This window comes from Callospermophilus lateralis, chromosome 19, assembly GCF_048772815.1.
Source record: "Callospermophilus lateralis isolate mCalLat2 chromosome 19, mCalLat2.hap1, whole genome shotgun sequence".
Taxonomy (NCBI): domain Eukaryota; kingdom Metazoa; phylum Chordata; class Mammalia; order Rodentia; family Sciuridae; genus Callospermophilus; species Callospermophilus lateralis.
The window spans coordinates 14761805-14779259 of NC_135323.1; the positions used below are offsets into that span (position 1 = coordinate 14761805).

Genomic DNA, 17455 nt, shown 5'->3' on the forward strand with positions numbered 1-17455 from the left:
GTAGAAGTACATTCTAAAATGATAAAAAATATAGTATAATAAATATTTAAACTAGTAACATAGTCATTTATTAAATATCATGATCAAATATGTCCTCTACATAATTGTATGTGTTGTACTTTTATATGACTGGCAGGGTAGCAGGTTTCTTTGCAACACCACAACACACAAGTGGTGAATTGCACTATAGGTTAGGATAGCTCTGATGCTATTTGATGATAGTCATTTTCCAGCTACATCATAATCTTCTGGGAACAGCATTACCTATGCAGTATACTTGTGATCACAACATTGACACATTGTGCTATGGCACCTGATGGTATTTTTCTGTTAGAACAAATGTGAAATGGGCTTATCCTTTACATATGTATTTTTTGTGTTTTTGTAGGTATATCATAAAGGGTAAATTTCTTAAGTTGTCCTGTAGTATTATTTGCAGGACTTTTTTTACTTAGAAATATTCAGGTTATTTATTCTCCTTGAACAAGTTTTAATAGCATGTGCCTTGAATAGAATTTGTTCAATACAAATAAGTCAAAATTATTGACATCAAGATTTTCATCATATTCCTTTTTTGTCTTTTCCTCAGGTCTTTTGAAATATTATTAAAATTTATATTCAGTAAAATTGCTCTTTTTGGGGTGTAAAGTTCTGTGAATTTAAGCACCTGTCTAGACAACTGTAACCATCACAGAAATTAGGACACAAAACTTCCTTCCATCCAAATGAGTCCCTTGTGCTGACCTTTTGTTGTTGCACATTTCCTTAGCCTGTAATACCTGGCAACCACTGACCTGCTCTTCATCCTTGTAGTTTTACTTTTTCCAGTTGTCACACAAATGGAATGGTACAGTGTATGAACTTTTGCACTGGCTTATTCCACTTAGCATAAGGTGTTTGCTCTTCACCCATGCTCTTGCCTGTATTAGTAGTTCATTTTGTTATACTGCTGAGTTGCCAATTGTTTATGGATCCTAATTATATCAGTTTTTCCTTTTCTGCAAAAAGGGCTATTGGGATTTTTGAGTCTGTAGACTGCATTGGGTTGTATTGCTGTCTTAACAGGTCTTTGAATCCAGGAATTCAGGCCATATTGCCACCTATCTAGGTCTTTAATTTTTTTCAGCAAAGTGCCATAGGAGTCAGGCTTGCATTTCTTGTTTAAATGTGTCTCTAACCATGCTATTTTGATTACATTGTAAACGGAGTTGCTCTCTCTCTATTTTTTAAAAATATTTATTTTTTAGTTGTAATTGGACATAAAACCTTTATTTATTTTTATGTGATGCTGAGGATTGAACCCAGGGCCTTGCATGTGCTAGGTGAGCACTCTACCACTGAGCCACAACCCCAGCCGCCTCCATACTGTTTTTTATAATGTCTTTACTAATTTAAATTTACACCAACAGTGTGTAAGACTTTCTGTTCCCCCACATCTTTGCCAGCATTTATTATTATTTGTGTTCTTGATGACAGCCATTATGACTGAAGTGAGATGGAATCTCATTGTATTTTTGATTTCCATTTCCCTGATGGCTAAGATGTTGAACTTTTTAAATATACTTTTTGTTTATTTGTAATTCTTCTTTTGAGAAGTATCTATTCAGTTCATTTGCCCATTCATTGAATAGGTTATTTTGGTTTTTGGCTCCCATGTGAAACCAAATGTGACTGGTCCCATCTCTGGCCTCAGAGGAGGTTCCTGATATTTTGATTTCAAAGAGTGGGTCCTCCTGGAGAGGAGGAAGGAATTGTGTCAGAGTCTCTCCCCTGAGTCAAAATGGTCTCATGAGGCCATCATCTGCCCAGGCAACACAGGGGCAGAGATATAAATATGCTTGGATTTTGGGCTCCCAGAGTAGTACTATAGGACTGTTCTCAAGATAGCTCCTGACTCTAGCCATTCAGAGTTCAATAGGAGATGCAGTGAACTCCTTCTCTAAAAATAGCTTGCTGTTCATTCATACTCCAGGTCTTTGATTTATTTAGGCTGTATGTCTGCAAATTGCAGGCTTCTGCACTAAACTAGGACTCTCTCTCTCTTTCACCTTCACCTTATCAAAGGGAAGAATGTCCCTGTTTTAGCTGTGGGGCCAATTGTTTTCCATAGTTCTTCATATTTAGATGTAATCCTATAATGCAATATAGTTCTGAGATAGGCCAAAAAATTAGTTGCTAAGTTTAGTAAACTCACTACAACCTTAAGTGAGAGGTAAAAGAGAGGAGGAAAATATTGAGCAGAAAGTAGAGGGAAAGAGAGACAGAAAGGAAGAAATAAAAGAGACCAAGAGAAAGATAAATACAAGGATAATTTACACCAAGGTAGAAGGGAGAAATAGATGAATGGTGTGTATTTGAGATAGTAGCAAATAATGCAAGAGAATGAGTAGGGGGTAAGAGAAGCAAGTATAAACTAGAGCTAGGATAACAAAGATAGGAGGATTGATTCCAATTAATGCTTTAAACCATTAGATGAAATACATTCAAATGGAGTCAAAGCACAACGTTGGCTGTTGGATTAACAATTGCAGTTCAAGTTGAACAGTCATTTTTATGATCAAAGTTGACATTAGAGTTGTTAGTTGTAAAGCCTATCAAGGTGAAGAAATTCTTGTTGACTCTTGGTTTTGATTTTATTGCAGTTTGGACATTTATATATCTTCCTGGTTATTTCAATTAAGATTAGCCTCAGGGAGAACAGAGAAAGAGGGCTGCCTTGCAACCCGTGGCTCTGCTCACTGCTTTGAGTCTTACCTTTTTTTTAATTATTATTTTTGTTTATCACTATTAACTTTTAGTTGGTTTTGGTGTAGAGAAAGCCTCTTACATCATTGTTTACTTTAATTTCACTTGGGCAATCTAAATATAAAGATATCAGTAAATAGCAGAGAGTCAGCACCTGTCTCCAGAGAATATTAGTGCATTTTTCCTTATTATTTCATTATGAAGCAGCTGGGTAACTTTTTTTAGTCTCTGTTGGACATCTGAAGTAACTATCTCCTGTTATTATTTCAGGGTTTGGTGCTAATTGGGATAACTTCTACTTAAAAGAAAGCCCAGATGATGACTTGACTTTGGCCCACATTATGGGAATGTTTTTAGTTACTGCTTTCCTTTATGCCCTTGTGACCTGGTATGTAGATGCTGTTTTTCCAGGGAAGTATGGTGTGCCCAAGCCATGGAACTTTTTCTTGGACGTGAGTTCTAATGTTTCTGTTATTTAGAGAAACCCCAGCCCTTATTACGCACCTCATTTATAGATGAGTGAACACCATTACATTTGACATCCTCCCCTTGGTGCTTTACCTTGTTGTACTGATACTTTTTTTCCTTCTTGACTAAAGCCATTACGAGTTAACTTTGTAACATGTACAATATAATAAAGGATTTTTTTTTCAAAAGAAGTCCCATTTGAATGAATACATGATAGTTTTCTCATAGACCCTAGGGATGAATTATGCCACATATCTTCTATTTTTTTCTTTTTTACTTGACATAATAATTGTGCATATTTATGGGAAACAGTGTAATAATTCAGTGCACATATATAATATATAATGATGAAACCATAGTAATTAGTATTTTCATCTCCTTAAACATTATTATTTCTTTGTTTTGAGAGCCTTTGAACTCCTCTCTTTTAGTTCTTTATAAAGTATACAATAAATTATTGTAAACTACATTCATTCTACTATGCTGTACAACACTAGAACTTATTTATCCTGTCTACCAGTATTGGGGACCTATTATCTGGCCTCCTCCTCCTTCTCCACATTTTTTTTCTAGCCTCTAGTGACCATTTTGCTAATCTCTACTTCTATGGAATCAACTTATTTTTAGCTTCCACATATTAGTGAAAATACAGGTCATGTGATTTTTTGTGCCTGGCTTATCTTACTTAATATAATATCTTCCACTTCCACCCTAGTTGTTACCACTGAATAACATTACATTATGAATGAACCACATTTTCTTTATCTATTCATCAATCAATGGAAAAGCTTGGTTGCTTCCATATCTTGGCTAATACGAATGGTGCTGGGATTGCTTAATCATATATAGTTCTGATTGTACTGTTGTTGAGGAACTTTATGCTTTACATATGGGTACACTAATTTATATTCCCAAAAATTATGTATGGGAATTTATTTTTCTATGCATATGCACAAGCATTATTATTTTTGAACTTATTATAATATCCACATAAGTGGGTAAGATGATGTCTCTTTGTTTTTGTTTGCATTTTCCTAATGATTAGTAATATTGAACATTTTTGTTTTCCATCTGAAAGGACTAAGACTTAATATGTTATTTTAAATTCTTCATCAAGTATGTAATTAAGTGAAAGAGTATTTTCCTGTTAGTACCTTAGTGGTGAAGAAAAAAACGACTGTTTAGTATAGTTTTGTGCTTGCATTTTGATTTATATTAAAGCACCAGCAGTTTTACCTACCTTTGCTTTTATTCCTTTGGTAAAAATGTCAACACAGAAGAAAAGACAAATAATGTATTTTAAGAAATATTTTATGAAAATAATTTTGACATCATAGATTTATTGATCTATAGATCTCACATCCAAATAGACCTGATTCAGAGTGATATAGTACATTTTACTGTGCCATTTTGTGGTGATTTCTTTTTGTCTCTCTTCATATATGACAGCATTTTAAATAGCATATTTGTTCTGTGGTTATTAGGAACTAATATTATAAACAATTTACTTCCAAATTTATAGTGATGAAACCATTTATAATGATGAAATTTCCAAATTTAGTTTCATGTTATTTGCTATCACCCATCTCAATACCAGAGTGATGTGAGCTAAAGAGTTTTTAAGTCATAAGCTACTTCATTTTTCAGTGACATTATGATGTTTTTGTTCTTTTAGAAATCCTACTGGTGTGGGGAACCACCATTAGAGAGTGAAGAAATTAGCGAAATTTCTGATATATTGCCAAGTGATTTTATTGAACCTGAACCTGTTGGTTTAGCGACTGGAATCAGGATTCAACACTTGCGGAAGGTATTGTTTTACAGGTCTCTGTTTCTTGATAGACTTAAAAGTTAATCTTCTAGGGCTGGGGCTGTAGCACAGTGCTAGCACGTGTGAGATACTGGGTTCTATCCTTAGCATCACATACAAAATAAGTTGCCATAGTTATTTTATACAAAATGTGTGACAAAAAAAGAAAAAAAAATGACTAGGTTTCTAAAGTTGTACAGAATTGTGACCAGTAACCAAGAGTAACAACATATAAAAGATTTTAACCTAGAATATGATATAAATATTGGTGCTAGCAAAAAAAGTTATAATAATGATTAATATGTTAAAATGCTTTAACGGGCACAAAAATATGAAAATATAAAGAATATCAGAGAAATAGAATAATTAGTAAGTATATAAATATGTATATAAATAATGGAAAACCATGATTAACTTATATGACCTAATTGATGCATTACATTAAAAAATGCAGAAAGCACATTATTCACCAAGTACATATGGAATAGTTTTTAAAAGATCATAGGTTATCCATAAAGTACTTCTCAGCACAAATCAAACTCAAACATAGTCTCATTTGCTCAGGAGGCTGAGGCAGGAGGATTACGAGTTCAAAGCCAGCCTCAGCAAAAATGAGGTGCTATGCAACTCAGGGAGATCCTATCTCTAAATAAAATACAAAATAGGGCTGGGGATGTGGATTAGTGGGTAAGTGCCCCTGAATTAAATCCTCAGTAACAGAAAAAATTAAAAAAATTTAAAAAAAGGTTCACCCACAACTAAAAAATATATATTAAAAAAGAGTAAAAGAAAAAATAATTAGAAAATCTCAAATGTTTATTAAAGAAAAGAGGATATTAGAAATTATAACATATTTTGAAATGAATAATATGAAATAAAATATGTGCAATTAAATCCAGATAAAGAAGGAAGGCAATGTAAGGGAAAACTAGACACCACAGATAAAGAAGATATAAAATAAAGAAAAATTAACATAAGTCATTTATCTGGAAAGATCAATAAAATGGATACCTCCTAAAAATTTTGACATTCAAGAAAAAATGAAAATACAAAATTATCAATATCAAGTTTGAAAAACATAAGATGCAGTGGATCTTACAGATATTAAAAAGTAATAAAGTGTTAGAAACATTTATGTAAATACATTTGATAATTATGTGAAAGGTAATAATAAATTTAAAAGCATAACTTACCAAAATTGGCAGAAGAAAGCATAGAAAAAAGAAAAATCTATCTTATAACAACTGAATTGCTTTAGAACAGTTAGCCTCATTGATGAATCTTCCATATAGTTAAACAATTAGTTAAGAAACCCTTATAAGATAATTAAAAGAAGATAAAATTCAGTAACCAAATTGTCTTGTGAACATAGATATAAAAATTCTAGACAAAATATTAGCAAATGTACTTCATCAATATGTAAAATGGATATTACATGATGACAGGGGAGTACCTGTCTGGACTACAAGGTCTGCTTAAAATTTGAATTTCAATTAGTTAATTCGCCACTAGAAAAAAGGGTAGACATCTTATTAGATATCAAAAAATACATTTAATATAATTAAACATACATGCCTATTTTAAAAATAAAGCAGTTAGCAATGAAGATTAGAAATCTTCATAGATGTAACATGAAATGTACTATCTTAACCATTTTAGAGTATACAGTTCGGTGACATTTAGTACAATCACAGTGTTTTGCAACCATGACCATTTAAATATGGGTATTTTAATCATCTCTAATGGAAAGACCAACCCATTAAGCAAGCATTCACCACTTTTCCCTTCCCTCTGACCTTGGAAAACACTAATCTGCCTTCTTCTATGAATTTTCCTGGTGTGGATAGTTTATGTAAACGGAAAAATAAAATGAGGTCTTTGGTATCTCACTCTTTTCACTTAGCATATTTTCATGGTTGGTTTATGTTATAGCACTGCTCAGACTTCATCCATTTTTTTGTGGCTGAGTAACATTTCATTGTAAGTTTTTACCACATTATTTTTTCCATTCATCAATTGATGGATACTTAGATTGTTTACACCTTTTGACTATTGTGAATAGTGCTGTTTGAACATCGTTGTACAAGTTTTTGTTTGAATTTATGTTTTCAATTCTTTTGATTTGTTCCTGAGAGTGAAATTTCTGGGTCATATATTGATTCCGTTTTTAACTTTAGTGAAGAACCACCAAATTATTTTGCTTGACTGCAAAAATGGATATACTGTTGTACACTTCATGAGAATTTCAGTGTTGCTACCTCTTGCCAAAACTTCTTATTGCTGCATTATAATTATGCATAACAGTGGGATTTGTTAAATTCATGCACACAATGTAACAGTATAATTTTGTCAATTTCATTCCTCTGCACCTCCCTTTCCTTTTACCTCTTCTCTCCATGGTCCCCTTTCTCTACTTGAGGGATCTCCCTTTTGTTTTCACAAGATACTCTCACTTTTTTTTTTCTTTATTTTCTTTATAGTTCCTTTTAAAAAAATATAAACCATCCTGGTGGGTGGGAAATACTATTTAATTTTGGTTTTGATTCATACTTCCTTAAAAACTATTAATAATAATCATATTTCCATATTCTTTGGTCATTTTATATGTCTTTTTTTGTATTAACATCTATTCAAGTATTTTGCCAATTTTTAATTGGGCATCTTTGTGTTGTTGATTTGTAATTGTTCTTTATGTGTTGTGAATGCTACACCATCATCAGATTTATAATTTGCAAATATTTCCTCCTGATCCTTAGGTTATCTTTTCTCTCTTAATGGATCCTTAGAAACATTTTTCTTCTCCACCTGTTTGTTAGGCTCTGATACAGTTGTTTTCTTCAATGACAGGCATTTTGTTTTATAGAGAACAGAACACTTTTTAGCTGCTTGCTGGAAACAGGAAATTATTTTTTCCCCTAATCTTCACCATGAGAAACCACTGGGGTTTTTGGCAGTTAAACTAAAGAAAGTGTGCAGATCTCCTTAGACAGAGCCCACAGGAATATTTAATTCTTCAAATTAGTTTACACAAAGTGTCCAGCAATTTGTCAGTTACCATTTACATGTTCCTAGAAATTGTTGGCCCTAGTGACCTTTATTCCCAGTAAACTGTGATTCTTTGTATTTTTCTGCCTCTTCAGTTTTGATGCATAGTTTGTGTTGTGACCTCAATTTTTCTCATGGATCTAAGAAGTGATGATTTTTTTAAAGCCTTTTTCTCCTAACAATGAGAATGAGTGTGACCATTTCCAATATTTTTTTAAAAAATTTATTTATTTTTTAGTTGTACTTGGATGCAATACCTTTGTTTTATTTTTTTATTTGTGGTGCTGAGGATTGAACCCAGGGCCTTGCATGTGCTAGGTGAGCACTCTACTACTGTGCTATATGTTGGAGCAGACTGTTAACATCAGTTAAGCATGCTAAATTTTGGCTTTTAGCTTTAAAAATATATGACTTGAGAGAAACTTACTTTCTTATATGAAGTGACATCTTTGGCTAGTGTTTAATAAATGTTTAATCATATATCTTTAGGTATATATCTATGTATGTGCATGCATGCCAATTTTTCTGTTTTTGCTAAAGCAGGTACCACGTCTGTCTAGCTCATAAATGTATTCATAGTACTTTACATAATTTATGCCACATAACAAGCACTTGACGATTACTTATTTAATAAATGAATGAATTGATCAGGAGTGATTAGTGACTGATGAGTTTTAATAGGTGAAGTATAGAGTGATATCTAAGGAAAGTCAATCCCCAGTTGCTGGTGTGTACATCTAGGTATATAATGGTGCCCCTCCTGGAGATAAAGAACATAGCAGGAAGAATACATTTTCAGGTATGGTTATGAGTAGAGTTTGGACTGTTCGTAGAACAATGAAGCATGATAGGTTTCCAGCAGACAAACCTGCAACATCAAAAGACATTGCGCAGAGCAGACAGTGACTTCACCAACTTCAAGATGGTAACTAGAACAAAGGTGACTGAATGAGATTGTTTTGGAGGAATATGCAAACCTACTTGAAGGACTATTCATCCACTGCTTCTAAGCATTATTTATTTCTTTCACTATTTAATCTACTTTTAAAGTTTTCTTTGATCCTTACATTAATGATCTGACTAAAACTCTTGTCCTTTATAATAGTAATAAATATAAAGCTAGTATTTGCTTTTTTTTTATAGGAATTCACATTTGGGGGTGCTACTGTAGTAGCAGTGAAAAACTTGTCTTTGAATTTCTATGAGGGACAGATCTCTGTTCTTCTAGGACCTAATGGGGCAGGAAAGACCACCACCTTATCCATTCTTACAGGTATGTATTCAGGGACACCAGTGGTAAAGATACAGTGGACCAAGCTCTGAGGCTTTATGTAATTCTTGATAGTGACGTCATTGTCATTTAACTTATACATACAGTTACTAATTAACTCTCTTCTTTAAGTACAAATCATTTGCTATAAAATTTAAAAGTTAGTATTTGTTTTTATATATCAGGTACATGACACTTATCCTTGTTTAGTGTACCATTCTTATTGATCAAAAGAAGGGAGAGGTACATTTCATAGCTATTCAGACCAGGATAGCCAGAGGACAGAAAAGAAATAAGAATGACAAAAATGGTTCTGGAGTTTCAGGCAAAAGCCTAGAGTGAGACTGAGTTTCTCTTTGTGAGTCAACTCGAATGGTCATAATTTTGAGGCAAGAAACAATGAAAAATAACAATTCTTATCTTCGAATTCCTCCTGAACCTCAGTTATAATTCTGTTTTTTTTAAGAATTGATTTATAATCTATGTCACATAATTGTTAGGTGAATCGTTGCCAGAGTTGTAATCAGCATAGTATCATTGCCACTGACTAAATGTTTCTACAAGTATTATCACATTCCATTTTTATATATGTTTGGAAGTTGTCCTTAAAGATAACGGTCCCCAAACGTATGTTCATATCCTAATTTTTGGAACCTGTGCCTGCCACCTTATAAGGCAAAGATTTTGCAGGTATGATTAAGAATTGTTAGATGATCTTACATTATCTTGGTATGCCTCAAGTGCAAACACTAGTGTTCTTGAAAGTGAGAAGCAGAGCAACATAATAGGCTGAAAAGCAGAAGAAACACAGAGGAGAGAAGGCTGTGTAGCAACGGAAGCAGACGGTGATGCTCCCACAGACCAAGGAATGCCAATGGCCACCAAACCCTGCAAGAGGCAAGGAATGGATTTTCCTTTACATCCTCTATTGGAAACATGGTCTTTCTGGCACCTTTATTTTGACTCAGTGGCATGGATTTTAAGCTTCTGGCTTCCAGAACTATGATAGAATAAACCTATGTTATTTTAAGGCACCAAGTTTGTGGTAATTTGTTACAGCAGCCACTGGAAACCAATACACTTGTAATCTAAAAATGCATTTTGCATCCTTCTGTATACATGTATTTATTGATAGCCTTCTCTTCATTGGAATTGGCTGAAGGTTAAAGGGACAAGTTAAGGGGACAGTGAGAATAAGTATGGACCAGAATGTCCAGATTCATATTATCTTGAAGGACACTGGCTTTCTCTCATGTGTGCTGGGAATTAGGGCAGGTGAGTGTTATCTGCCGAAAGCTGCATTCTTGCACACACACTGAGACAGTTGCTCCTTGGGATGCTGGTCAAAGAAGGAACAAAGCAAACTAAAAAAATCAATGATGCATTACTTCTGTAGTCTAATTTATAAAAACCCTCTCCCTGTGGCGACTGGTACAAATCAGAGAACCATGGGAGGGAAGCGCTCACCCTGGCAGCTGCCCCTGGAAAAAACATCAGGAAGGAAAGGAGGTACTACTTTCTAGTGAGTCAGTAGAGACACTGTGAAGCAAAGGTGCATCTGTCCAGTCTGTCACCATTGAACTTTCTGGTAAAGAATCTGTCTAGCTTATTATCACTGAACCTTTCCTATAAATATTTTCAGTAAACTTTATATATCATATTCCATCTCTGGGTACCTTCTTTGGTCTCTCAGCTAGACAGAGGCTGCCTGCCCTCTACTTTAGCACAACTGGGTTGTGAAAGTTGCAGATAGTATGGCAACCCTGAAAATCAGATTTCCCTTTACCCTGGGGATTACCAATGAATTTTGTTGTTTATTTGGTGACTTTTCTAAATTCTTTGATGTCTTCATTTTTTGTTGTGCATGATAAATATAGTCTGTTTTCTATTATCTTAGCAGTAAAATAGTGGGTTTTTGTTTTGTTGTTTGTTATTGTTTTGTAGTAAAAGGTATTGAACCCAGGGCCTTGTATAAACTGGGCAAGCACCCTACCACAGCCATGTCCCCAGCCTGGTAAGCTAGTGTAAGATCACCTGAAAAGTCTGCAGATAAAGAGGGCAGGGGCAGGGATGGGGGGGTTAGTCTCACAGTCTTTGCATATTGCTCCTCTTTGGAGCACATCTTCATTGCCTTGAAAAGCCATTTGTCTTCTACCCTAGCTTTCCTTTCCAACTTGAGTAGAGTCTGAATATCAGTCAGCGATAAGAGTTAGGGCCTTCTTATCAGATCTTTTCTTATCATGTGTCCAGCCGTGTGTACATATACAGATGTCTGAATTTCTCAGTTTACATAGGACTCCTAATTCTCCCTTGTATCTTTTCCCCAGCCTTATTTCCCCAGTCTTTTAAGTCTATTTGTTTCTCCAAACTTCTATCTCTTCCCCTAACTTACTTCAGATAATCCATTGACCTTTAAATATTGGGAGACATGCCACCCAGGAAGTTGCCTCAGCCCTGGGATATTTCAAGTTGGGCAAAATAAGTTTTCCCATAGTTCTTTGAGAATAATGATTGTATTATTTCCTTTGGCACTTACAAACAAATTTATTTTGTTTATGGCCTGCTGTCTTTATTGCTACTTCTGATCTTGGAGTTGGGAGATGGCAATTTAGAAACTGAAAATGACACACGCACTTTCCTACCTCAATCCAGCAGAATTTTTCTTCATTAAGATTTTCCTGGGCCAGGCACAGTGGCACATGTCTGTAATCACATTGGCTCAGGAGGCTGAGAAAGGAGGATCTTGAGTTCAAAGCCAGCCTCAGCAACTGTGAGGCACTAAGCAACTCAGTGTTATCCTGTCTTTAAATAAAAATACAGAAAAGGACTGGGGATGTGTCTCAGTGGTTAAGGGCCTCTGAGGTCAATTGCTGGTACCAATAAAAATAAATAAATAAAAGATTTTTGGGGTTTCTGTATTTTTTTAAGATCCCAGAGTTCTGCAAAAGTTGATTCTGTCAGGTTTTATCAATATGTAGGTTTTTTTTTTTGTGTGTGTGTGAAGGTTAGAGTCCTGGATTTCCTTACTCTACTATTTACAGTGATATTACAGTTCTGTTAATTTTTTAAATACCCTATAGTGATTTATACAAAGCAGATAGCAAGTACATGTTTGCTGAATTTGAGTTTGTGAATCCTCAACACACATTTGTATTATTGTATTATGAATTTGACTTTAAATAATGGTATTTAATATAAAAAACTACATTGCTTTGCTTTACCAAGATTTGTAACCATATCACCCATCTCAAAAGAAAATAACTTTATTTTATATATTGAACCTTTTAACTGAACTTATTATATAATATCTATAATAATATTACATATTCATCTTCAACAGAGCAAACTTTCAAAACCTTTTTATTCCATTAAATTGATGAACAAAATAAGCCAATATTAAAACTGCTTTTTTTATTTGAATTATCTGATAACACTAATAGGTAAAGCTATTAGTTCTTTAAGAAATTTCTTCTTCTTATAGTAGCTGAACATTTATAGCTATCTCTTCATAAGAAATCATGGAATAAAAAATAATTTTGATTCATCATTTGTTCTAAATAAAAAATGAGTCTTCATGAAAAAATATGTAGGGGCTAGGGTTCTGGCTCAGCGGTAAAGCACTTGCCTAGCATGGGTGAGACCCTGGGTTTGATCCTCAGCACCACGTAAAAATAAATTAATTAATTAAAGATATTGTTTAGTCACATCTTTTATAGCTATAAATATTAGGGTTAGTATTATTAAAATAGATTCTATGTATAAAAGCAGATTAATTTTCCCCTAGCTTTCATGTAGTCCTTGGTATGATTTGGGACCCCACTGTGAATAAAGTATTTGATAAAATTTATTATACTTTCATCTCAACTTTCTTGAGAAATGGGCAGAAAGCATTTCCTTTTTCATTATATATATATATATATATATATATATATATATACACACACACACACACACACACACACACACACACCATTTTTTCTTAGTTTGTCTTCAGAAAGATTTATTTTAAAATAAGAATCACATCAAACATGCAGGAAAATTTGACATAATAGTCCTGAGATGACTACTCTTAGAAAGGCCTGTTTGTAAGAATGACCCTTGGCTAGCACCTGGGAACTCAGGTTAGGGGAGGGTTTATACAATTACCTAATAAGAGTTGTTCACAGGGCTCAACATGTTTGCATGAACGATGTGATTTATGCTAAATACCTGCTTTCCTTCTAGGCATCTAGAAATTGTATATGTGCTAGACAGAAGCTGCCTGCCTACATGATCAATCCCCAATAAAATACCTGTGTGCTGGGCCTCTAATTTTCTTCTCTGGTATACATAATTTGAGCACACACTAAAATGTGTGGTTAAAACTTATTGTTGGAAGAATATATCTTGTATGATTGTACTGGAAAAAGATTCAAAACTATGCACCTGGTTTCCTCCAGAGTTTGTCCCACATGCTTCCTGCTAAGCTATAATAAATTTAGCCATGAGTATGACTGCATGCTGAATTCTGTGAGTCCTTCTAGCAAATCATGGAAACAGGGTCATCTTGAGCAACTGTATGCCAACAAATTTGGTAACTTAGAAGAAAAAATGGACAAATTCTTGGACATATACACCTTACCAAGAGTGAATCATGAAAAAAGTGGGAAATCTGAATCAACCAATACCAAGTAATAAGATTGAACCAGAAATGAAGACTCTTATTTTTAAAAAAGCCCCAGATGAGATAGCTTCACTGATGAGCGCTACCAAACATTTAAAGAAGACTAATACCGTTTCTTCTTAAATTAATTTCCAAAACCTGAAGAGGAGAAAACTCCTCCAAACACATTCTATAAAGCTAGGATTATTCTGATAACAAAATCAGACAAGGACACAATTACAAGAACAACAAAAGAAAACTATAAGCCAATATCCTTCATGGACATGGATGCAAAAATCCTCAATAAAATACCAGCAAAGTGAATCTAACAGCCCATCAACTGAAGAATGGATGAAGAAAATGTAGTATGCATGCACAATGGTGCTTAGATCATAATGTGGTTCCCATATGTTATCAAATGGCTGATAGCTGTACTAGAACATTGGAATGCAGCAAATTCTTCAGTTACAGTACTCAAATATTTCAGAGTATTTTATACTCATGGAGTATAAGATTAAACAAAGAAAGGAAAGTTTTTTTATTTCCCCATCACCAGATTATAACCATTGATATTTACCAGACATCCTATGTAGGAGATATTGCTAATTCTTTTACATCTTCTGCAAGTACACTGTGAAGTTTAGGTGCTAACAAGTTCTCTTTGGGTACCCTTACTAAAACTAAGCTCCTGTCATGTCTTTGCTTCATTCTAGGTTTCTATCTTCCTACTAGTGGAAAGGTCTACATTAGTGGATATGACATCTCAAAGGAGATGGTTGAAGTCAGGAAACATCTGGGCTTGTGCCCTCAGGATGATATACTGTTTCCAAAGTTGACAGTATCAGAACACCTTTATTTTTACTGTGTGGTGAGCAAGAGATATGTATATTCTTTTCTCTCACTTTTTCCACATGTTTCTGACAGTGTGACCAAGGACCAATAGCATTATCTTTATGGGAAGTTCATGCTTTGAGGCATCATTCTTTTATCAGAAAGGGAGACAAAGAGAAGGAAAATATGTATGTGGATAACTGTTAGAAAATTCTGTAAAACTACCTTAGAAGCACCATGTAGATTCTTGGCTTCTCTTTCTAGATAAAAGGAGTACCTTCTCAGAAGCGTACTGAAGAAATTAACAAAATGCTGACTGCTTGTGACTTGATACACAAGCGTAATGAATATTCAGAGAAACTGAGTGGAGGAATGAAGCGCAAGCTCTCTATCATGATAGCATTTGTAGGGGGCTCCAAGGTAAGTAACAGTCAAAATGTGACCCCGAAGAACTGATATGAATCCAAGTCTTTATTCATCTAGCTGATATAATGTGGTCATGGGTTTGACATTATTAATTTTGCAGCATTCTTATTATTATGGATTCCGTATCTTAGCTTAAATATGAGGCAAAGCATGAGTTAAATACGGCCTTGCAATTATTCTTTTGGTCTCTAGGTGGTGATCCTTGATGAGCCAACATCAGGCATGGATCCAGTTTCAAGGAGAGCCACCTGGAATCTCATTCAGCAGTATAAAGAGGATCGTACCATATTACTGACCACACATCACATGGATGAAGCCGATATCCTGGGTGACCGCATTGCCATCATGGTCTTGGGAACCCTGCAATGCTGTGGCTCTTCCGTTTTCCTGAAAAAATTATATGGTCGGTCTCCTTGTGATCAATTTTTGGATGCTGATACCTTAATGATAGTTTTCTGACATCATTTTCATTGTGTTTTAATCTCTTTACACAGACCTAATTTTATTCATTAGGTCTAATCTATTTTACTTGTTTTTCATGACTCTTTGTAATGTAGATATAACCTATCTGTTCAGTGATTTTTCCCATTATTACCCAATAATTATATTCCAATTTTGAAAGTTCTCTTTATTGATTCACAAGCATCATGTTTATTTCTTCCATATGATTTCCACTGAATTGGTAATTTGTCATAGGAATGAACTTATCTCTCCAAAAGATTTAATAGGTAGATTCCTAGCTTCTAGGGGAAAAAGTCAGTGACCAGGTATCTGACTTTTATTTTTTCTTTTCTCAAATAAATATTAAATTCCTAGTATAATGAGTGAAAATGCTCTCCAACTTATTTTCATGAAGTATTACTGAAATGTGGAAGCTGATCAATCATAATTTGATGGAAAGAAAGAGAATGTATAGTGGAATAAAACATTATTTACATCAGTAGACATATAGTTTGCTTAGTCAACAAGACTAATACATTGACAATAACATTATACCATATATTTTGAAATTACATGTTTCAAACAAGTAAGTGCTTCTAAATTGGAGATACAAATAAATGAGAATAGTCACTTCATTTCATTAATCTCTAATTCGGCATTTGAATATGTATTTTCTCTGAGTTACTAGGTTTCACACTTTTCCCACATTATCTAATCTGATCTTCAGAACTCCTCCATTTTATTTTATTTTATTTTTACTTGTTATCATTAGTTATACATGACAGCAGAATGCATTTAAATTCATTGTGTACATATGAAGCAAAACTTCATTTCTCTGGTTGTACATGATGTAGAATCACATCATTTGTGTAATACTTACATCCAGTGTAATGATGTCCATCTCATTCTACCATCTTTCCTATACCAATGCTCCCTCCCCTCCCATCACTTCCCTTTACCCAACCTCAAAGTTCCTCCATTCTTCCCATGCCCACCCCAGGCCTTCCCTAGGCATAGCTAAAATTTCAACACAATAGGAAGCACAATGTGAATTGATGACCATAATTTCATATTGCACTTCTTTGGACAAATGTACTTTTTCCTTAATGCTATCTAACACAGTATACACTTTGATTACATTTATATGTCCTTTCTCACTGGAAGGACATCATTGTGATGTTTACTTTTTGGCTCATTTGTATCTAGAATAATGCCTAACTCATAAAAGGTATGCAATGGGTATGTACTGAATGAATCAGTTACTATTGACCATTGTCCTCCCCATTCCCAATTGCAGTTATAGAAAGAAAGGAGATTATATCGCAGAGGACTTTGGGGAACATAATCTCCAAATCATCATCATCCCTAGACTCTTGGAACACGTTTTGTAAACTATAGAAATGCACTTCCCTAGTGTTGTAGCCATCTGAATTGTGACCTGTTGTGTTTTATTCTCCGTGTGCCTAGAAAACCTGAACCATGGAGACTAAAAATGTTTTTTAAGGAGTATAAAATATTCAAAACTGCTGAGGATGCTAATTCACAATAAGGTGGGGGGCACTAGAGAAGAATAGTAGCATTACCTTAGATTAGGTAGAGGGAATGGAAAGGAGGGGGAGGAAGGGGATGTGGGGACAGGAAAGATAGTAGAATGAAACAGACATTATTACTTTATATATATATATATGACTGCATGACTAATATGATTGTACAACATGTACACTCAGAAAAATGAGAAATTATATTCCATCTATGTATGATATATCAAAGTGTATAA

General features: G+C 34.2%; 1 protein-coding gene across 1 annotated transcript in view; it reads left to right on the forward strand.

Moving 5' to 3' along the window:
* LOC143385432 (phospholipid-transporting ATPase ABCA3-like) overlaps positions 1-17455 on the forward strand; it is a 129058-nt gene that overhangs the window by 49886 nt on the left and 61717 nt on the right. The window contains exons 9-14 of the mRNA XM_076840922.2: positions 3016-3197; positions 4889-5023; positions 9212-9341; positions 14694-14848; positions 15076-15231; positions 15430-15640. Coding sequence (XP_076697037.1) covers positions 3016-3197; positions 4889-5023; positions 9212-9341; positions 14694-14848; positions 15076-15231; positions 15430-15640 — 969 coding nt within the window. The remainder of the gene's footprint in view (positions 1-3015; positions 3198-4888; positions 5024-9211; positions 9342-14693; positions 14849-15075; positions 15232-15429; positions 15641-17455) is intronic.